This window comes from Sarcophilus harrisii, chromosome 4, assembly GCF_902635505.1.
Source record: "Sarcophilus harrisii chromosome 4, mSarHar1.11, whole genome shotgun sequence".
Lineage (NCBI taxonomy): Eukaryota > Metazoa > Chordata > Mammalia > Dasyuromorphia > Dasyuridae > Sarcophilus > Sarcophilus harrisii.
The window spans coordinates 37,852,427-37,874,730 of record NC_045429.1 but is presented as its reverse complement, the minus strand read 5'-3'; the positions used below and the strand labels follow the sequence as shown (position 1 = coordinate 37,874,730).

Genomic DNA, 22,304 nt, shown 5'->3' with positions numbered 1-22,304 from the left:
TGTGTGTAACTTTTCTGCAACCTTACTAAGAAAAACAGATGTAACCAAGTGGCTACTGCACCCCAGAAAGGACTTTTAGAACATAAAACCCTTCTACTTCCTAAGATCCTTGTGAAGGTGAAACCTGCAGAAATAAAGACTACCCAGAGGTGGCGCTCTGGTTAAAGTACACCTGGATTTTGATTACCGTGCTCTGATTTACTCCAGATGCCTCTGAAGAGACATCGTTTCCCATTATCTCTTTTGTATTTATGCAACCACAGCCTTAGCAAACAAAATCTCTGATAAAAAAAAAAAAGAAAGAAAGAAAGAAAGAAAAGTAAAGAAAAGAAAAAAAAAAAAAAAAAAAAAAACCTTACACTTCCCTCCACAATGTGGGTGAAAATATTACTCCTCACATCAGAAGATTTGAACATCCTCTAATTCAGGAGCAGAGGAGAAAGGCCCCCTTTTAAAAGCTTGCTTGAAGAATCACTCTTATCAGTTTCTCAGAAGAAGCCACATCTGCCTGGGACTTTCCTGTAGCCAGGCTGGTCCTCAGCAGTTAGCCTTTGAAAGCTCGGAAAGGATTTGCTTTTTTTCAGCTTGTGGAACGTCATTTTGCTAGAGAAATATATGTGAAATGTGTTTTTATTAAAGGTCTAAATTTAATTGTCCCCACCCCATTGTGAATTGCTGTTATCTCACTTTTAGGCTGGTAAATTATTTACGTGGAGAAAATCAAGTTAGGAAATTAAGATCTGCTACTTCAGTGTGTACAGAATTCTCTTTTCTGCTGTCTGCTTTTGTCTAAGTCCTTTCCTAATTAGTCACAGAGGGAATGGGAGATTTTTAGGGGGCTATTGAAAATTTCTACATTATTGAACCCCTTTAAGATCACATTCCTGCCCATCATAACCATGGCAGGGTGAACCATGGAAGGCTGGAGTTCAATATCCTACCTCTGACACATCCGGGTTATATGAGCCTATCCACATTGCCCTATTTTATGTACATAGATTTTCATGTGTTGTCTTGCCTCATTAGAGTGTGAATTTTTTGAAGGACCAGGCATTTGTATTTCCTTCTAGCCTGAACACTTAGTACATTGCTTGGCACATAGTAAGTTCTTAATAAATGTTTGTTAACTAAGAACTTCTTAATCTCTTACTAATATGTGTTCCTGGGAAGATACTACCGGTGGTACTTCCTCAGCACAGATCTAATCCAAAATAACGTAATCAAGAATGTTATATGTTGTGATACCACTCAACAAATTTCAACATCTGTGATATATTAAGTTAATTGAAAAGTGTTAATTTAGATATATAGTAGAAGTTTTTGTATACTTTATACTATGGTATAATGCAAAATATGCCAGATGGAGACTCCAAGGATCTGAGGGTAAATCCTCTGCCAATGGCTCTGACATTCACTGTGTATAATGTTGGGCACTTTTCTGGATCTCGGTTTCCTGAGTTAACACCCCCCCCCCAAATCCTTTTAGCTTGAAATCTAGGCTACTGAAGTTGTTTATTTTAAACTATTTTCTGCTATTTTTGGTGCACGGTCACCGTTCAGATATTATTATTTCTTTGGAAGCCTGAATTTTGAAACCCTATAAAACTTTCTGATAGTAAAATCATGATTTGTGAATATTGAGCCATTCTAAGTGGGTTTTTTGGGCAATTTTCTTGTCTTCTCATCAGAAAGAAAGTGAGGAACAGATAAATTTATCCCACAGGGCTGATTTCATTCCATGTTCTTAAAAGAATCATAAGAAGTTATAGTCCAAAGGGAAATTAACATCACCTAATCCTATCAGAAATAGAGATGTATACAGAAAGGCGATGGGCTTTGCCCGATATCTAAGAACTGTAGGCTCAAGAGTCAGACCCAGCTGTCTGACACTAAGGCCAAGACTCATTTACTAAACCACAGTTAGCAAAAGGGCTTTGTCTTTCCACAGCGATTTTCCTAGGACCATCCCTCCCTAAAGTCCTACTAACAATTACACCTAATACAGGCCCGGCAAATGGGTCTTTTATTACCTCTTTGGAAGTGAAAAGTTGAATCCTGAATTGAAACTTTAGAAGCTGACAGTGGGAGGTAGAAGGAAGAGTTTCCCTTGCAAGTTCTCTGACTGGGTCTTCCTGAGTTCTAACATTCTGAGAACTTTGCTTCCAGATATATGATTTTTATTAAAAGTGAGCTTCCTTATTCTTTGAAGCATGCTCGATTGCTTATCTGGCCTTATTGTTCAAAACTTTGCTTCTCGATGCCAGGGAGAAATGGGCTCCTCTTCTCCTCACAGCAGGCTGGGTGGCAGGCTAAGGAAGGCGTACCTAGCTATCCCCTGCATAAAATTTCTTCTGCGTTGTCCTGGAGCCCAATATTATCGGTGAATATTCCCTGAGAACTTTCTATGTGCTTCGGAGTAAGAAAGATTAAAAAAAAAAATCTCCACTCTGAAAACTTAATAGGGAAAAGCAAGATGATTGCTGTTTTTTTTTTTTTTTCCGTGAACTAAACTTTCCTTTAAGTTTCTGAATCTAAACATTTTATTTAACAACTCTGTGTGTGTGTGTGTGTGTGTGTGTGTGTGTGTGTGTGTGTGAAACTCACCAGTCTCTTGCTCCTGGGACAAGAGGAAAACTACTTTATTGGAGCTTGAGGGACCCCCCCCCCTCCCCACTACCACTCGTTTAGGGTAGAGGAATTTCTGATTTAAAGATGCCAAAGTTTTCCCAGAAAAAGTATGCGGCTGCCTCCGAAATCCTAGAGAACAAGTAAGTGTCCCTGCCCCGGACACGCAGGCCGCGTGGGCAGGTGAGAGACCACTTGCAGCCTCCTTGCTTCAGTCCTCTAGGCAGCAAGGATCCAGGAGCAGCAGCAGCAGAGAGAAGCGGCGAGGGTCCCTGACGTCGGCTGCTGCAGCAGTCGTTCCCCACCTGATTCTGCCCTTTCCTTTCCTTTCCTCCCCGTTCCCTCCACTTCTTTTCCTTCACCTCTCTCTCTCTCTCTCTCTCTCCTTCCCTCCTTCCCTCCCTCCCCTTCGCCTCCCCCCTCCCACCCCCTCCTCCGGTTTCAGTCATCCCTTTGTCCTCCCCCGGATTGGCAGGTTTTATTATTCCGCCTGAACAATCCGGCCGCGCAGTGGCTGAGGGCCGCTGACGTCGGCGGCTGAGCTGGAGAGTAGTTGGGATTTTGCTCTGTCAGTAACACATGTGTAAGAGCCTCGGAGGGAGAGCGCGAGCGGGCGAGAGGCCAGCGCCGCCTTCGAGCCGGGCAGCGGCAGCAGCAGTAGAGGCAGCAGCAGCAGCAGCAGCGGCAGCAACAGCAACATCAGCAGCAGCGGCAGCGGCAGCGGCAGCAGCAGCAGCAGCGGCAGTAGCAGTAGCACGGCCGGCAGCAGCAGCAGCAGCAGCAGCAGCCCCGCTCCGACCCGGCAGTCGGGCTCGCCCCCAGCTCCGCTAGCTCCACTCCTCGTGCTTGCATTCCTGCGGAAGGCTGCTGTGAGTGGCCTGCGAGGGACTCCGCCTGCCCGCCCGCCCAGCCACCCAGCCGCCCGCCCGGGCTGTTGTTGTTGTTTCCGCTGCTGCCGCCGCTTTCTGGAGCTCAGCAATCGCCGCCGCCTCCGCCTCCGCCAGACCAGAGCGAGCGAGGGAGGGAAGGAAGGAGGAGGAGAAGGAGGAGGAGGAGGAGGGGGGGTCGGGAGGGCGGGGGGGTGCCGAATATACAAAGTGAAGCCACATTGCCAAACTTGCAGCAGCGACTGCAGCAGTCGCCGCCGCCGCCGCCGCCGCCGCGCCTGAAGCCGAGCAGCTCGCGGGGGCCCGAGAGCCAGCCAACCAGCCAGCCTTGCAGCTGCTCGAGCGAAGCTGGAGGAGGAGGAGGAGGAGGAAGAGAAAGAGAAGGACTGAGACCGAACCCTCTGCTCCTGGGCCGGGCGGCCACTTCACTGGGGGGCACCCGACCCACCAATAGAGCCGCGCATTAAAAAAAAGAAAGAAAGAAAAAAGATTACCTTGTCCCACCCCCTCCTCCTTCCCTCCTCCACTCCACTTCTGCAAGAAGAACTCGCTCCTTCCCTCCCTCCATCCTTCCATCCATCCATCCATCCATCCATCCATCCATCCATCCAGCTCCATCAGTCCACCAGCCCCGGAGAAACCGAGCGAGCGGCTCCGCTGAGATCTCGCCGCCGCCGCTATCGCCGCCAGTCTTTTTGCAATATAGGGGAAAAGCAGGTAAGCGGACTTGCCGGGGAGACGAGATGGGTTGGGAGGTGTGTGTGTGTGTGTGTGTGTGTGTGTGTGTGTGTGTGTGTGTGTAGGGGGGGTGTTGCGGGGGGTTGGTAGCAGCGGGGTTGGTGCTGCCGGTGGCCCGGGGACCGGGAAGGGGGGGTGTCCTGTATCGTGGTTGTTTTCTTTGGCTGCTTTCCCTTCACCGTCCCAAATTGCAAGTAAACAATACGTCGGCTTAGATAATGAGAGAGTCTGAAACTATAGAGAGGCAGGCTGGGGGGCGGGCTGGCAGGCGGGTGGACCGACCGGGAGGCCGGCAGGCCGGCAGGCAGGCGAGCACCAGGGCCGTCAGCTTTGTAGCGGTCCCTGCTTACAAAAGGGCTTGTTGGAAGAGGAGGGCTTGGTGGGGGGGAGGGGGGAGCGCCTTTCCAGCCCAGAAGTGAAAGGCTTTGCCTGTTTCGGTTATGAATTGAGGTGGGGAAAATAGTCTTGTCTCCCTCCTCCCCCAGTCCTCTTCACCCCCCAGTAAACACTATTTTTGAAACAGTGGCAAAAAAGATCAAAGTGGGTAGGGTTTCGTATGGATATCTTATTTTTTTAAAAGAAAAAAAAAATTCCTTTTGGCTTCTAAGTCTTTTGTTTCAATCCAGGAGAAATCCGGTGAATCACCTAATTAAAATCAAGACATGAATTAAGCATCCATTTTTGTACTACAAATTGCCAGCTCTACGCCTGTCCCTCCCTTGGTCTCCATTAAAAAACACCAGAGACGTTGTTAAAGGGGGGCTTATTTTGCCTCTAGCTGCCAGTTCTGCTTTCTGTTTCACTGACTCTATCCCAGGACCTAAATTGCTCGGCTATGTAATTACTAGAATATAAGCCTATTTAACTTAAAAGCTTTTTTTTTTTTTTTTTTTCCAACTCTAAATGAAACTTGATGAGGGCCCGTCCATAGTTATCTGGGGAGTCAGTTTCTGGTCAGTCCTTGATTCATCATCTCTTTTAGATTTAATCAGCATTAAGGTATTGCTTGTCCTTAAGAGCTTTAGCTAATGGGGTTACTGGATGCTTTTGCTCAGTGTAATGTTTCCTTTGAAATATACATATATACACACATGTGTACATACATACATACAAATATACATATATACTTCTCTCCAAAGATTGGGGATAAGCAGCATGGAATCTCTCCTTTTCTCTATTTCTCTCTCTCTCTCTCTCTCTCTCTCTCTCTCTCTCTCTCTCTCTCTCTCTCTCCTCTGTCTCTCTGTCTCTCTCCTCTGTCCACCCCCACCTCCTTTAAAGGAATTCAAAGCGATTAAAACGTAAAGAGAAACTGTTTTAAGTCTCTGGGCAGGAAATGCAGATTCATTTGGGTTAGGGCTGAAATTGTAACAAAAAGCAATTCCTCGAGTAAATGCATCAGATAAATCAATTTACATAAAGGTATGATGCATTCGGATAAATGCAATGCTAATGGGTTTTAGAGTGGTCCTGTTTCCAAAGTCTCGGGGTTTTGTTACAGCTTAATTGGTGGAGTTCTTTTTCTGGTTTATTGTGTGGTCACTAGAGACACGTTCAGGGACGCTTTCGGAGGAAATGTGTTTAAAAATCGGCCTATTTTAGGAATCGGGGGACTTGGTTCTTAGTGCCTCTCCTCTTGCCAGCCACCAAGTTGGGCCAGGGTCAGGCAAAAAAAAAGTTCGCCGTCTTTCTTCGGAGGTATCAGTCTGAATGCCTTTAGGAGATGGCCCAAAGCCTTGGTATGAGTACACACACTCGGCTTACAAAGGACAAAGACAAAAACATGCTGCTTAATTGGCAGTAAATAACTTGATCTTTTTATAGTATAAGTGACTGGAGGAACACTAGGAGTTTATTGGACTCGGGATCGGAGGCCACAAATTAATCGGTTTAGTCTAAGCTTTATAAATTGATTCCTATATTATCCCCCAGTTGCTGCCTCTCTTGTGGCATTCATTTAGAAAGTGTGGGGGAATTTTTTTTAAAGCTGTTTTTGGTGACAGCCTGGCTAGCTCCAATTTAGCTGGAGTATCCCTTGATCGTTCTCACTCTGATTATCAGCAAAGTTCTTCCCTCCTCCTACTCCTCTTCCTATACTCCCCCCCCCCCTTTTTTTTTTTTTTTTTTGATGGAACAAAGCTTTAGCATTTAAATTACTGATCAAGGGCAGATTAGCGAGACAAAAGTGGAGTGTGTTTGTATAGGAAGTTAACAGGCGTCCTAAAGTTCAATGATCTATTATTCTGGCCGGTGTCCTAAAAACCCAGAGAAAACACTCATTGATCTTCAGAATGAAATGAGATTTGGAACAATAATGGGAGATGGCCGTCACCACAATGGCATGTGAAAGGTGCTGTTTAAAAAATCCGAAAAACCAGTTTCGCAACTTTACACACTGCACTCTTTCCCTCTCTCTCTCACTCTCTCCCCCCACTCCCATCCTCCATCCCCTTCTCCCCTCCCACCCCCTCTTTCTATTTCCCTCTGCTCCCCCCTCTCCCTCCCTCCCTTTCAGGAAGCTGAAGTGTTCCCAACTTGAGCTCCAGCTGCACTTCCCAGAGTTGGGCATGACAAGGGGGTAGGGGGCCGTGGGGGGTGGGGAGCCTGGCCTCGGCCTCCCAGCCTGCTAACTTCCCCACTTTGCTTCTTCTCGTCCTCCTGCCTTCACGGCTAGAGTAGAGGAGGTGACGGTGGTGAAGCAGTGGGGTAAATGACCCTCATTTGCTAGGGGCTAGATGCAGTGCCGAGGTGGGGGGGAAGGGGAGGGGAAGAGAGGCGGAGGCTGGGGGCGGGGAGTTGAGGGTGGGTGGGTGGGAAGGAGTGAATCGCACTGCAGAGCCTCTCTCGCTAGAAGACTTTTGACAGTCGCCGAGCTGAAGTTGTCAGTGTGGGCTGCTCTGCAAAGTTCAGAGGGAACCTCTTGGATTCGGAACCGAGCCCTGGGAAAAGTGCTTTGAGAAAGAGGGTCTGGTTGGCGCTCCTTCCTTCCTCCCTCGCCCCTACCCCTGCTGACCTTACCTCCCCTGCCTGCCCTCTTTTGAATCAGCAGCCCTTTGGGGAAAGGCAATTCGGACCCTCTGCGCGGGCGCACACACACACACACACACAGTCACACACATATAGACATACGCATACATACACAAGCACGAACGCGCGCGTGATCGGCCGCCCGATTCACCCTCCTTTCCCTGTTCTGTGTCTTCCTTTCCTTCCTTCCAGACCATGGTGAATCCGGGCAGCAGCTCGCAGCCTCCCCCGGTGACGGCGGGCGCCCTCTCCTGGAAAAGGTGCGCCGGCTGCGGGGGCAAGATCGCGGACCGCTTCCTGCTCTATGCCATGGACAGCTATTGGCACAGCCGGTGCCTCAAGTGCTCCTGCTGCCAGGCTCAGCTTGGGGACATTGGCACGTCCTGTTACACCAAGAGCGGTATGATCCTTTGCAGAAATGACTACATTAGGTAAGCAGATGCTGCAAGCCTGTGAGATCTGGGGGGACCGGGAGGCCGGGATTCAAAGTTGTTTTTTTTTTTTTTTTGGGGGGGGGGAAGCCGTACCCGCCACAAGCAACTGTTGCATCCCTACCACCTTCTCTGGGTGTGAAAGTACTGAAATAAGAAAAGGCGGTGGAGTTGGCTGAGGGAAATGACGTTGGGATTGTGTGCTTTCTTATTCCCGTTCTAGTTTTTATTTTAAATTAGTTGTGAACCCCCAGGCTTTGTGAGAATGTCTCGATGCCCAGCTTCAGGTTATTACTGGGAGGCCCAGGGGGAAGGGCCGGGGGCCCCCGATCTCTTTCAAGTATCTGCCAGTCCAAAAGGAGTCCCCACTAAAAATAAACAAATATCAAAAGCCAGTCTAATCTGCTTTCCCAAAGGTTGGGCTGTACTATTTACAGAGAAACAACGGACACCCAGTTGGCTTCAAAATAAAACTGGTTAAGGGGAAGTGACTTACCCAGGGTGGCATCTGATTAATTATAATATTTACACAAGCACCTTTAAACTTTTTTGAGTGGAAAGAGAGTGATTCACTCTTTATACTCCTTGCAGACGGACTGATTAACTATCAGTGTAAAAGGTCTGTGATTCTAAAGAATCTAGTGGTAATGTTTGTCTTTATACTGTTTGTTTGTTATATAGAGTCCGGGAACTTAGAATCTTGTGTGGTTTGCAATGTAGAAAAGATTGATATTTCCTGAAGAAGAGATCGGGGTTTTTGTTTGGCTGTTTGTTTTGTTTTTTGGGGTGCGTGTACCTACCACCCTTTGTGTGTTTGTGTTTGTGTGTGTGCACCTACCACCCTAGTTCTTCAAATAGTTTTGTGAAAACCAACTGTGAAATATGTTAATTTTGCATTCTTTAGTTAATGTATAGTAACATCATGATCTTTTCTAACAAGTTTCGGTACAATTAATGGAAAGAATTCCGGAGGTCAGGTGCCTATAGGATCTTTTCAGGTGAACTCAAGCTCCTTAAACTCATTAATTTGAAAGGAGGCATTTGAAGGATTACACACATTTAATTTGAGTAAATGGTTTGATAGACTGATGCACATGAATGCTTCTAGGAGGTGTTCTATTTCAACATCCAGTAATTAAAAAAAAAAGACCATGGTGGGCATAAGAGAAATGCAGTTTTAGGATGAATTGCATTCTATTAAAACGTTTGGAGTTTTTTAATGTAAATGCCAAGTGTATTCTTAAGTATTATCCTCCTTCCCTTCCCCCCCCCTTAATAGTTAATAGGGAAGTTGTTGCTTTTTCCTTTCCTTGTGGAGGAATCAGTTGGTTTATAATACCTTAAAAGTTTATTTTTGAAGCACTGGCCTTGTTCTCTATTAGGTTGTGAGGGATGTAAATAGTATATACTGAGCCAGGAATAAGGAAATGTTCATTCAATTGTCATTAGTTTAAAATGATGAAGGTAATTAAGAGTTTTTATTTATTTTATTAATGCAACCTCTAGTCAATGTCCTTATCTTCTCGACGGACTCAAAAGAAAAAAAGGAATATAAGAAGAAAATGATTTTATTTTTAAAGGAAAATAGTAGTATGGTAGTTACTAAATGATCTTTCAGCAGTAAATGTTAGGAAATCGGCACATGGATGTGTTGGTTAAGGGGGGTGGGGAGCACAGTGTAGTGCTGCTCTTCTGGTCCACAATCCCAGCAACACCCTAAGCCTGACTGTGTTGTAATTAAACAGAGAGCAGAACTGTGGATAAGAAGAGGTTTGGTTTGAAGTGGGGAGGGAGGGAATGGTACAACTATTCAGATGCACTGAATGGTGATACAGTTTCCTAACCTTCCAAAAGCCGTTAAACAAACTTTCCCTTCTGATTGTCACTAATTAAAAAGAGAAGATGCTCCCAGTCCATTTGAGTTTCCCCAAGGCAAGCTCAGGCATAAGACTTATTTCATAAGGGCCAAAAAAGAATGCCCATTTTGTTTCTCTCTGTTCTCTGCAATTATGAACATGGAGTGTGATCAGCTTTGGGTGTTTCAGAGTTGATGGCCCTCTTCCATCTGACTTTTTCCCCTTTTCCCTGGATCTGGATAATTGGACTTAGCATGTGCAGGAGTGAAGCATTCACTGAAACTTGAACTGGACTTCTCGAATGAATATTTAGATGTTCTTAGGAGATCGAAGTCTTAATTTGTGGAGCTGAACTCTTAACGAGTCCAGTCTTCAGCCTGCCCCCCCCCCCCCCCAAACCGAGAAGTATAGGGACCTCTTCCAGCGCTCACTACCCACCCACCCAAATTTCAGAATAGATCTGAGCAGTTTCAGCAAAGCTCTGCAGGCCTGCTGGGGGTGGGGTTGGCTTTGGGTTTGTTTATCTAGAAGTGACTTGACCTATACTTTTCTCCCTCTCCTTCCTTTACCTTCCTTCCCTCACCCCACACCCCCAGTTGGAGCGCTGTCAGTTCCCTTATCCGAGGCCAAATCCGTGTGCACAACTCTTAATCAGAGTCGCTGGGGGAAAATTAGACGCGAATAACAAAATGAAAAGCGGATTGATCAGCTAAAGCGGCTGCCGCCAGGTGAAAGGGACTCTGGTACTCTCCCGAGCCGGGGCTGGGACCACAGAGCGATTTATTAAGGGGCTTTTAAACTGTCTTGAGGTTGTGGCTTTTGAAAACGACCCAGATCTGGCAAAAAGCTGCAGATTCTACCTTCATTGGGTAAGCTGGGAGAGGCAAGCAAGCCAGCCGGGGCCTGAGTGGGAAGGAAAGGGAGCTAAAGTGTGTGTGTGTGGGGAGATGGATTACCTTGCTGACCCCTCCCCCCCACCCTTTTAAGGCTAAGGATCCTTTGGGTGGAGAGTAACGACGGGGCTTCTGCTCTCACTCTCTAGATTTCAGATAAAGCTGCCTCAGCCCCAGCTCCAGCCGCCAGCAGCCGGGAATCCGCACACAATTAAAAGCTTTAATTAGAGGCTCCTCCATTTTCTCTTAGTTCTGATGGGCTTTATCTAATGAGATCTGGTCTCTGGCTTAGATCTGCTCAGAATGACGTGTCCGAAATGAATGAGAGCCTCGTTGCAAACAAAACATTTAATTAACAAAATTGGCCTCTAAGAGAGGGAGGGGAAGTCTGGAGGTTGGGGGGGGGGGGGAGACTTAGGGGGGGTTGTTATTCTGGCGGTTCTTAAAGGGGCCCAGGCCAACCTACTCTCTCTCTCTGCCTTTCCACCGCTCCCCCCGATCTTTTGCTATTCCGGAGATTTTGGAAACGCCCCCCACCGTGTTGTGCTGCGAAGTTGCTTCTGGACTCCGGTGCTTCCTGGTCCCTTTCGGTCTCCCCTCTCTTCCCCCCCACTCCCCACCCCGTTTCCGCCTCTCGTGGGTCCTGCTGCTGCCTTCGGAGAAGGAAGTTAGGGCAGAGACGGGTGGGGCTTACAGGGTGGGGGAGGGAAAGGAAATCCAGAGGAAGGCAGTGTGTGAGTCCGGGGTAGTGCCGTGTCCCCGACTTCACCAGGATTAGAGGCCGGTGAACTAGGCCAACGGGGGGCGGAGGGGGGGGGGTGCGGCGGCGGCGCCGAGCTGTTCCCCGACGGCGGACTGGCTGCGCGGATGCGGCTGCCGCTACTACTACCCGAGCGGCCGCTCGCCGCCGCTACTGCGGCGGGGCTAGGCGGAGGGGAGCGGCCGCCCCGGGCCCGGGGCGAGCAAAAGGGCGGGAGCTCCGCTGGAGAATAGCTCTCGCCTCTCGCTGCTGCGTGCTCCCTTCTTTGCCATTCACGTGGCTCTCCGCAGCCGCAGTCTGCGCGGTGCAGCGGGGCGGGGTAGGGGGCTGGGGGAGGGAGGAGACGGCAGCAGCAGCGGCAGCAGCCGGGGGAGGGGGTTCCGAGGGGTGTGTGAGTGTCTGTGTGTTGGGGCTGGGGTTTGGGGGAGGGACAGTGGTGGTAGAAATCTAGGAGCCGCCAGGCAGGCGAGTTCATTTCCCTGGTAATCAACAGCAAGCTGCTATATTCAGAGAATGCTGTCCCTTTAATTGAACAGGCTAGGTAATTAAATGGCATTTTTCCAATAGGACGTGCTAGGTAAATCTAATAGTTGGTTATTTAATATCACTTTGAAGTCTGCCCACTCAAGCACAATGACAGCATAGGAGCATGTGAACTATTAGCTAGGAGAAAAAAAAAAAACCCAGGATCTCAAAAATTAATTAAATCGCATGCAATTTAGGGGGAACGTTTATCTTGATTTGTCATAACAGAATTAATTCAAGGCCTCCAATTCACTTGGGGGCAGATCTGTTACTCTGAATTAACCAAGCGTAATTTGGCTGATTTTTTTCCCCCTCTTTCTAATGCAGCAGTTGCCATTACGCACAGCCCCCCTCTTAAGTATCAATAGCTTCTGGGGCTTTTAAGGTGCTCAGTCTCTAGTTATTCTGAAGTACCTTTAATGGACTTGGCTCCAGGCATAATTTCTGTGTTGCATTTCTTTGTTACGTTTTAATATAGCTAGTGCAGAATTTAGATTAAATATAGGAACTTGCAGGAAAACCAATTGCTTTTTGGATCAGTAGCTGGAGATGTACATTTTTCTCTTCTGATATTTACTTGTAGGTAGAAACGTGTAGCTTGCCACCCCCTTTGGAAACGCGGCCCCCGATGCTTCTCGGCTTAGGAAACACCTCCAGGAATCTCTTAATATTACATGTTTGCTCCTTAAAGTAGTAACATAGTTGAAAATGAGCCCAGCTATTGGTCATCAGATTTCCAAGATGCTGCTGAGATATGATACCAAACTAAAAATAGGACTATCTTTCTCCCCCCCCCCCCCTTCCTTCCTCCTCTTCGTCTCTTTTAACGTCATTGGGAGAGAGTTGGGGGCAGAGCTGACAAATGGGACCCATGCTACATGGGAGTTCTTCAAATGAGAGCGAACCACCTTTAGAGTGCAGGATGGGGAGGGGGGGGGGATTTTTCCCTTCTACTCCAGCTTCTTCTTTTCCTTATAAGGGACCGCTTGATGTTTGTGATTGATTGCGTTGCCCAAATGCTGAAATATTAACGACCTTCTTGGACTGAGGACCCAAAGAAAGGAAACTGAAACCGATTCTGTCATCACAATTAAAGAGTCCCCTGGCTTTAATTAGCCTGACCTGGGGTATATCTCCCCGTAGCCTGAGTTAAAGAGAAAAGAGCCCATTAAAGTCCAGTCTGAGACCGATAGCTACTTAATTGAGCACCTAAAGCCTCGAGCCTTTTAAATCAAACACTGTCCTGGACAGTCCCCCTGGTTAGATAATTAACTCTCTAGCCTCACAGAAAAAAAAAAAAAAAAACTTTTCAGGAAAAAAAAAAGTCGAGTTTCTAACAGTCGCCTTCATCCTGGGTGAAGGGGGAGAAGACAATGTACAGTGTGTTTAGAGACTTCAAGCTTAAGGCTCCGAGGCCTCCTTAAAACAAGGGCCTGGAACGATCTCCAACCGCCTTAATATGTTGCTAAATAATGCATTATCCACGAGGAGATTTTAGTAATTTCCAAACTTTGTAACTATAATTTTCTACTCTTTTGTACATCATGTGGTTGGGGATGGGGTGGAGTTGATTGTTCTCTGAAAGGTTATGGAGGCAGTGCTGGGGAAAATAAGATGTATGAAAAGCTTTTGGATTACATATGACTGCACGGATTATTAAAATACACTTAGCTGCCAAAGACATGCAGCTGACTTTACTCAGGGTGAATTGTTAAATAAATGAACACTCAGGCAGCACAATCAGATCGGTGCTGGGAAAGTGTGTTTTTAAGATGGTGTGGTATGAGTGAACCTGTTGGGGGTGGTGGCAGCCGTAATTACAGACTCTTGTTCTCCGAAATACTTAGAGAGCTCATATTCATCACCAGAGACTTATTTGGCCCTCGGTTCTGTTTTTCCGATCACTTCCCCACTCCCCATCTCCCAATCTCCTTTAGTCCCCGGCATACATTCTGCCACATTGAAAGGATTTCAACTTTATGTTGTTGTCTAAACTCGTGTTCTTTTCCATTCCTTTTTGGGGATTGAAGAAACCTGGCCATAGCCCATACTTTCCCCCCATGCTGTTACTCTTTTCTGCCATCCCTGTTCTCTAAACTTTGTTGGTGGTCACACCCAGAGCCTAAGAGAATCCAGTGTTGGGGGTGGGTGGGAGGGTGGGGGAAGGTAGGTGGGGAAGGGAAAGAAAAAAATAAAGAGGGGGGAAAAAAAAAAACCGTGGGATTTCGTCAATACTCCTAAAGTGGTCCAGTAAAAGACCCCAACCATCTCAGTGGCCTCAGAGCTTCCTGCCAGTGCTGTCCTTTGGCTAGAGGTCCTGCCAGTGTATTATTCTAGCCTTCCCTTTGTAACCATTCCTGATTCTGCAAGAACGTGTCAATGTGTCGTGGATCTCAGACTAATTAGTTTTGAAATGGAGTTTTGATTGAACTCTTCAAATCGATGCTGCTGCAAAATTTGTTTCTCGGTCTTCCTATTAAAAGCCATCTTAAGGGGCAGTTTTACTACTCTCCCTGTCGTTCAGTCGATACATTTAATAACAACTTACAGGCTATTTTCAATAAAGTGGCGACAGCAAATTAGTAGTTTGAACATGACAAGCCTCTTCTGCAAGACCAGATTCTGAAAACTCAAAGCAATTATTTTTTTATACAGAGGCATGCTGCAATCATTCAGATTACGGGGTATTCTATAGGAACACGTCTTCGAGTTTTGACACCAGCAGAATTTTATGACTTTATTTGGACAAGGAGGAAGTGCAAATATTAATATTTATTATGACACCTATATGTTATTTTGTAAACCCTGGTGACCCCCATTCAGAAAGTGGCTCTGTGACTCTGCCCACTTTTCCGATCCTCACCTTCAACTAGAGAATCATTTGGTTTTTTTTTTTTTTTAATATGGATATTTAAGAAGGAAGATCAAAAGAAATAAAAAGCTAGCTTGTGGATGCTCTTGGAAAGTGGAAGTTCAGTCTTCATTTAAAATCTTGTGTTGTGCCTTTAAACACATTTAGAAAATTATGTATCTCTTTTTCACTACACTCGACTTCCTTGTACTCTTCACCACCCCCCCCCCCAGTCTTTTCCCTCTTCCCCCTCCCGCCCTCTCCCTCCCCCCCTCCCCCCCCATGGCAGATGTTGTGGTCTCATTTGATTGCATAGGAAAACTGCAGTGATACAGCAAACACCCAGAGAGATATGATGACAAATGGGTCCAGATCCCGGTAAATTACTTTCTGCTCAAATCGAAATTTCATTCAGTTTGTTGCTAGCAGAGATGAAGTAATCTAAATTGTGGACTCAGGAGCAGATAGAGGGAAGTTGGAGCAAGCATTTCATTATCAAGAGAGAGAGAAGGTTAGGATGAAAGAGATGAGCAGAGGCAAATCTTAAGTGTTGACACCATGATTGAAAAGGTTAACCCATACACATTATATATCAACCTGGATAGCAGAGAGTTTCTAATGGAAACTCTTCCCTGATGGAGGTTTACTGGAGTTTCAATACACTGAGCATGATGTCTTCTTAGATATACAATCAAATCCTCTTAACCCTTTTGATGACTCATATCTCAAGATATGATTAAAGTACAAAAGAGTTCTTCATATAATTTCAAGGACACAATGCATTTAAACTCCAGTCATGAATTGTATCTTTTTTTTTTTTTTTTTTTTTATGATGAACTCAGTAATCTGATAAAAATGTGTGTAGTACAGAATTCTTTTGTATTTGCTAGAGGTGTAAGTCAATATTTTTGATTAAATCCGGTGCTTCCTCTTCCTGTGTGGTGGGCAGAAGTTAGTCCCCTCCCCCAAAATGGGTTTCCTGTTTGATGTAAATCAGTTGCAGAACTCGGGAGGCTTGAACCTCAGAAAGAACTGCAGGGTGGGGCTGGAGAGTAGGGAAGGATGGGGTGGGGGGGAGTTCTTTGACGGAGCAGACACACTCATGGTTACCATCACCTTTGTTTCAGGTTATTTGGGAACAGTGGGGCATGCAGCGCTTGTGGACAGTCCATCCCTGCCAGTGAGCTTGTCATGCGGGCGCAAGGCAACGTTTATCATCTGAAGGTAGCACTTGGCTCCCCTCTCATCCTCCCTCTGACTATTCTATTTCATTGCTTTCTAACTGGGGGTACTCACCTAGTATAAATTCTGCTCGTGTCTATATACTGTGACTACCAAAAGAACCTTTCAGAAGAGTAGACCACATAAAGGTGTTTTCCATAGGAGGTGGTTCCCATGTAATTATTACATGTGTGGGCACGCAACATACACATGTATTGGGGCCGATATCCCAGGGAATCGCGTATTAGGGGAAAAAAAAAACAAATTTCAAACGTAAGTGTTTTCTGTACTTGATAGATGCCCCCATCTTGAATGGTTGCTCCGGATTCGACACCAAAAGACTTAATTTTTACACCTGTTTCCAATGGATTTTATCTTTTCTTTCCAGTGTTTTACGTGCTCTACCTGCCGGAATCGCCTGGTCCCGGGAGACCGGTTTCACTACATCAACGGCAGTTTATTTTGTGAACATGATAGACCTACAGCTCTCATCAATGGTCATTTGAATTCACTTCAAAGCAATCCACTACTGTCAGACCAGAAGGTGAATACCCAACAATTACTAATGAGCTTTCTTAGAGCAAGGTGGGACAGCTTGCCTCTTCCAACCTTGAGTTTTGTAGGTTATGCTTTTTCTTTTGCAACACCCTTGTAAGAGATGCAGATGGGAGTCCAAGTCTGCTGTTCCGAAGCAGGGTGGCCAGATGCAAATACTCTCAGGTGGAGGGAGACCGATTAGTGAAATCTGTTTATCCTGATTTGGTTTTAGCCCCAGCTGCCTTGCAGCCCCGGGGTGTGCAAAACCAAGCCCATCATGTGATTTTACTCATCACTAGATCTCTTTGGATCCTTCTGAGATGCAGAAATAGAATGCCATCAGAAGTCTTGGGAGGGAAATTAGAACCTTTATGGTTGTTAACGGGACTACATGTCTTTGTCATGAAGAAAAGAGTCCTGTGTTTGATGGTTGAAATCTAGACACCTGCCATCCTTCCCCAATTTGCTTTGGATTTATTTTTAGAATAGCAGTTTTACAAAACATACTGTAATACCGGAGGAGAGCATTTCTGTTGATTGGTAGGCCCATAAATTTGAATAAGTTATGACATTTAAAACAAAGTTCTTAGTCTCTCCAAGCTCTCTGCACCACTAATAGCACCATTAAAGATTATGCATCTCTCTTTCTGATCCATAACTTGAAAGCCTTTGGACCGTACTTATAGACGAGTAAATTATAGACGGGTACAAATCATGGCACGTTAGAAGGCATTTCAGAGGAAAATGTTCTGATCAACAGTTGTCCAGCACCCTTAGAACTGGATAGTTTGAGATCTATTTTAATCTCCTTAATAAGTCTTACAGCTATGCAAGCGAGTGCATTTTGATAACCGCTGTGCTTAATTTGTAACAATTACTGTCAACCTTCAGTTAAGAGACTGTTCATTCCACACTGGTCGAGAAAAGAGTGAAATGCATGAGTCTCACACATAATTTTATTCACATCATATTTCATACTGATTATGTATTGATGACATTGATTCATTTACTCTTTACAGCGCCACTTGCATGGATATTAAATCTTATTGACCACAGATGAATTTTAATTTCAGATTGGTGATAGATTTTTCCATCAGCTCTGATAGTCTATTTGACTTTTTCATCATTAACCCAGGCAATCGCATAGGACTGAGTTATTGCATTGAAACAAAAAGCGCACACTTCACTTGGTAATTCTTTATAGATTTACAATAGGAACTTCATTAATGTCTGTTGCAAGGATCACGAAAAATAACATTTATCTGAAAAGAGGAATTCAGCAGGCTTCAGAAGTCCAGGGGAAAATAGTAGATTTCTTTGTCTGTTGTAACTTACAAAGGCAAATGCATAAGACTTTTTTTCTACGTAGTTCAGGGAGGAAATGCTATTTTTTAAAATGTAAATTCTAACCATTTTTTAAAAAGGGTGCCATTATGGCATAATGACTTTGTATTCTCCCCAACCTCCCTAAGTTATGAACTAAATTGAATTAAAGCTCTAATCTCTGCCTTGGAAAGCAAACATTAACAAACTAAGTAAATAAAAGTATTTATATTACACTGTCAATTAATCAAGGAAACTCGATGGAATTTTAGCTAAGTATAAAAGTCCTAATTTCTAGTTACTGTAACTACTTAATATTGGCAGAAAGATATCAAAACCATCCCTTCAAGGATGTACATAGAAAAGCAGCATTTCCTAGATTTATGTTTGTGAATTTTAATGAAACAAATTCAGAGTACAGACTTAAGAGAGCAATGAATCTGTTAAATGAATACTTGTAGATAGTCATTTCAAAAGAGAGGTAAAGTCATTCCTATTTATACAGGGTAGAGAAAAAGGTGAAATGTGCTCCAGGAATCAAGAGGTTGATTTCTTTTTTCTTCCTCTTCTACCATAATGTAGAAGCTTAGTTTCTTCTTTGAATGGGATCTTAAGTTTGTCACTAGTTTTATCCCATTTCTTTCCCTGACTTTAGCAAAGCATAAAAATGATTATTATAGCTTCACCATCATGCATGGTGAAGAATATGGAAGGTAGAAAAGAAATGGAAAAATTGGTCCAGGCCTGTGAAGCGATTCAAAGTAAGGCAGTCCCATTGACAACCAAGTACTGAGTAAGATAATACTTATGAGAAAAAAAGAGCAGGCCTCAGTGTCGTTCTCCTGGCTTAATCTACATTTGGGGCACACTCGGTGAGGTATATGAAGAGTTTGGGAAGAAGGAGAGACGGCGACAGAGAAATATGGCTTTCTGTTATATATTTCAGGATAGCATATTTCTAGTAAAATAGGATATAGATACATATATAGAAACACATACACGTAGATACATACACCCATACAAATACATAGATGTGCGCATGCACACACACACACACACACACACACACACACACAAAACATACACACACAAATATATTTCTGTATAGCATCCTTCCTGTTCTCCACACTTGAAAGGAAAGGAGATTTGGGGGTGCAGAGGGGGAAAATGCTTCTTTTGGACAACAGAACCTACTAATCCTAGCAATGCATCTGTTTAAGCCTGAGAAACAGAAAAGGCCAGACAGGGTTCCCAAAAGGTAATAATAGCACTTAAAAAGCCTAAGGAAAGATAATTTTAGGGTATGTGTTTATTAGACATTTTCTGAAAAGCTGTCTGTTTTAGAATTAATTAAAGCCATTTCCCTGTTAATAGAATTCTTTTACATTTTTTTTCCCCATTAGTATTTTGTGAGCATAATTAGCTTACTAGGTAGTATAGTTCCATTGGTGATGATTTGGGACAAGTACAGTATATCACAAATACACATCATTCTCATCATCACCATTGTTAATTCTACTACTACTAACGGACTAGTGTTTATATCAGACTTTAAGGTTTACAAAGCACTTCAAATGTATAAGAAAATGAGAAGAGTTTTCAGAAATTCTTAAAAATTCTTCCTTTTTGTAAATCGGACTTCTTTAGCTATAGCTAAACTATGTTCTATATAGCTAGTTGTGTATGGGCATGGATGTGTGTGTGTATATACATATATATATATATATATTCTATATATACATACACATCATAAATATATGTAGAAATAAGCTGATTACTTTAACATTGTCTTTTTAAAAGAATTACTGTAGAAAATACCAACTTAATGTAGTTCCTTTAAAGTTTCACTATCATGTATGAGATCTATCCACAGGGTTGGGTTTTTTTTTTTTTTTTTTTTAGTTCCAATGTAGTTCTGCATCATTGATTGTGTATTCTACGAAAAATAATTTCAAGCCTTTTAATTGGATGCCTCTTGAGTGAAATATCAGAGTACTAGTGTATCAGGACCAAAAAAAAGGGGGGGGGGGAAGGAGGGGGAAACCCCGTAGGCTGTGTCATTTAAAAGAAGCTTAGTTATCCTCAGGAGAACATTTATAGCCTGTCTATAGGGCCGAATAAACCCACTCAGATACCTTCCATGGTGTTCGGTAAATCGCTGCCTGTTACCGATTCCCCCTCCCACTTAAAAGTGAGCTACCAGACCATTATACTGAGCATCAACTTATCTCTACTTTTTCAATAAAATGGGAGTTTGATTTCATCCTTCCATTCACTTAGAGGAAAATGTAGAGTCTTCTAGTTTCCATATCACTCAGCAATTCTCTTGTAGTTATATAATTGGTGGTGTGCGGGTGTGTGTCCATCGTGGAGGACATTGGATGCTCATTTATTAAATATGCTTGCTGGCTGCTCCCTAATCTTTGTTCTGGACAGACAAATTACCTTTCTCACACTGAGCTTCAACTCTGGGGAATTCAGCCTCCACCACTTTAATTAGCTGGAAAGTGGGGGGTTGCCGTTACTAATAGACCTCAGGCTTTTAGTAACTTAGGGAAAGGGTGAAAAGAAAACTTCCTGGGAAGCTCAAAATGTCATTTAAAAAACCATAAAAACCTAATATATATTATTTCATTTTGGTAATTGCAAACAGATTGTATTTGAAGACTGTGTGGATGATCATTTTCAACTTGCCCATGAAAGTCAAATTTCTCTTGAGCTAGGCACTTTTAATTATCACAATTCATTAACACATCAAGTGTGGAAGCACATGGGTTTGACTTCATGTATTGCCATGTTTATGTAACATTAAGTAACATAACAGATGAGGAATTCGAAGCGAAGAATCATATCCGTAGGTCACCAGAGATGGGGCTTCCTTTGCTTTGCCGATAGCCTTAATATCTGAAGCCATTGTAGTGGAAGTCAAGGCATATTCTGTCATGATTTTTCAAGAAGGGAAGCCCACCCTTAATCCAATTTAAGCCATTCCCGAAAAAGGACTTCACTCTCTGAAACTTTCTCAAAGTCCATTTATTGTCTCATTTTCCCCGCTAGTAAAATCAGTATAAAATGTTATGCCTTCGCTCTCCAGTGCTGGAGTAAGTAGCGTAGAAATCTTCAATCAAGTCACAGTTGGAAAGTAGTCTAATAAAAGGGGATTAGTGAATGTAGAGAAGACAAAAGCAGTCATGTTTGAGTTTGCTCTCTCTCACATTTAGCATTTTGGCTAAGATGCCCATTTTTTATTTCTTCCAGGTCTGCTAAAAGGTCAGAGTAATGCAGAATGCGTGCCTTCATCTCAAATTTTGTTCATCCCAGATGGATCCCATGTGTCTCCAGTAGACAAGTCACCTTTGTAGCTAGCCCCAGTGCCAGCTTCATGCCACTGCACCTTCTTTATTCCTGATTGCCCTTCCCACATTTATTGGTGTATTAAAATGACTGAATATGAGCATTAAGGACTCTATGAACCTGGGCTAATGGGAGACTGTAGAGAATATGAAAAAAGATCCACCGGAGGACATCTTTGGGGGGGAGGGGGCTGGGGGGGAGGGAAATGACTAATGAAGCTAATTAAAAGAAGCGTTCAAATCTGCTTTCTACCCTCATTAACAATTAGCAGGGCACTGGCCGGAGTTTGTACCCTGTGTTTTTCCTTAACAACATTCTCTTTGCTCTATGTATATTTAGGTGTCGTAAGGAAATGTGTTTCAATCCAAACTGAACATGAGATAAAGGAAAGAGATGTGGCTTTTGTGATACTCAATCACACAAACACTTTTATTGTATCTCTGTAAAATACAATGTATGTATGCATGTAAGTGTTTTTGTCCTAATGTTGCTACTTCCCATGGCAAAAAAAAAAAAAAAAAAAGGAAAAATTGGAAAAAAAAAAAAAAAGTAAGGCTCCTAGCAGCTACTGTGTAGAAATTCTGCCCCCCCTTCTAATTTGCTGAATGAAGACAAATCTTTTATTTGTGATATTTTCAGAGACATTTGCTCTAGTATGGTGTATTTAAATAATAAAAACTTAAAAGGAAAATACCAAACCGTTTTTGGTTTTAAACACCTCTTTTTTTGTTCTGTTGTTTGGACTGCAAGTTCATTTTATTTCTTTTGGGAGGGGAGGCGGCATCTGGATCACCCTACTCTTTGTCAGTGAGGCTTTCTTCAAACTATTTCACCGTGTCATTTCTGGCCTCTAGAGGTACAGGGGTAAAGTTTCAAACAGTGGTTTTCCTCCTTTCAGAATATTAATTTTTATAATATGAACATCTCACTACATTCTCCCACGTAGCAACGAAGGGGTATGTGTGGTGTGTGCATATATACATACATATATATGATACATATTTATCAAGTATTTATCATCTGACTGTTTCGGCTCTTTAGCTCACTTCCACTTGGGGAATACTGGCTACTGATGAAAAGCATATTAAAGCAAAAAGCCTAATGACCGATGTCTTATTTTTTTTTTCTTTTACCCAGTTTATGGTTTATAAAGGAAATAGCATCTCTAAACCTTGCAGCTACCTGTGTGCAGGTTCCATTAGATGACAAGAGCCTAGAGCTCATTTTATGGCCATCTTCAATGGGGGGAAAAGCCATTTCCCAGTGAGTTTTAAGT

At 43.8% G+C, this 22,304-nt stretch overlaps 1 protein-coding gene across 2 annotated transcripts; it reads left to right on the top strand.

The window, feature by feature from the left end:
• The first annotated feature begins 3,350 nt into the window (after positions 1-3,350).
• Positions 3,351-21,726, top strand: LMO4 (LIM domain only 4). Of its 2 annotated transcripts, none has more exons than XM_031969382.1 (5): positions 3,351-4,229; positions 7,470-7,708; positions 15,721-15,817; positions 16,203-16,358; positions 20,933-21,726. In XM_031969382.1, the coding sequence occupies exons 2-5, from the start codon at positions 7,473-7,475 to the stop codon at positions 20,939-20,941; spliced, it is 498 nt and encodes a 165-aa protein (XP_031825242.1). In that variant the 5' UTR covers positions 3,351-4,229; positions 7,470-7,472; the 3' UTR covers positions 20,942-21,726. The 2 variants fall into 2 exon arrangements, with proteins under 2 accessions (XP_031825242.1, XP_003767372.1); XM_003767324.4 differs by lacking the exon at positions 3,351-4,229 and adding an exon at positions 7,089-7,215.
• Positions 21,727-22,304: the final 578 nt, after the last annotated feature.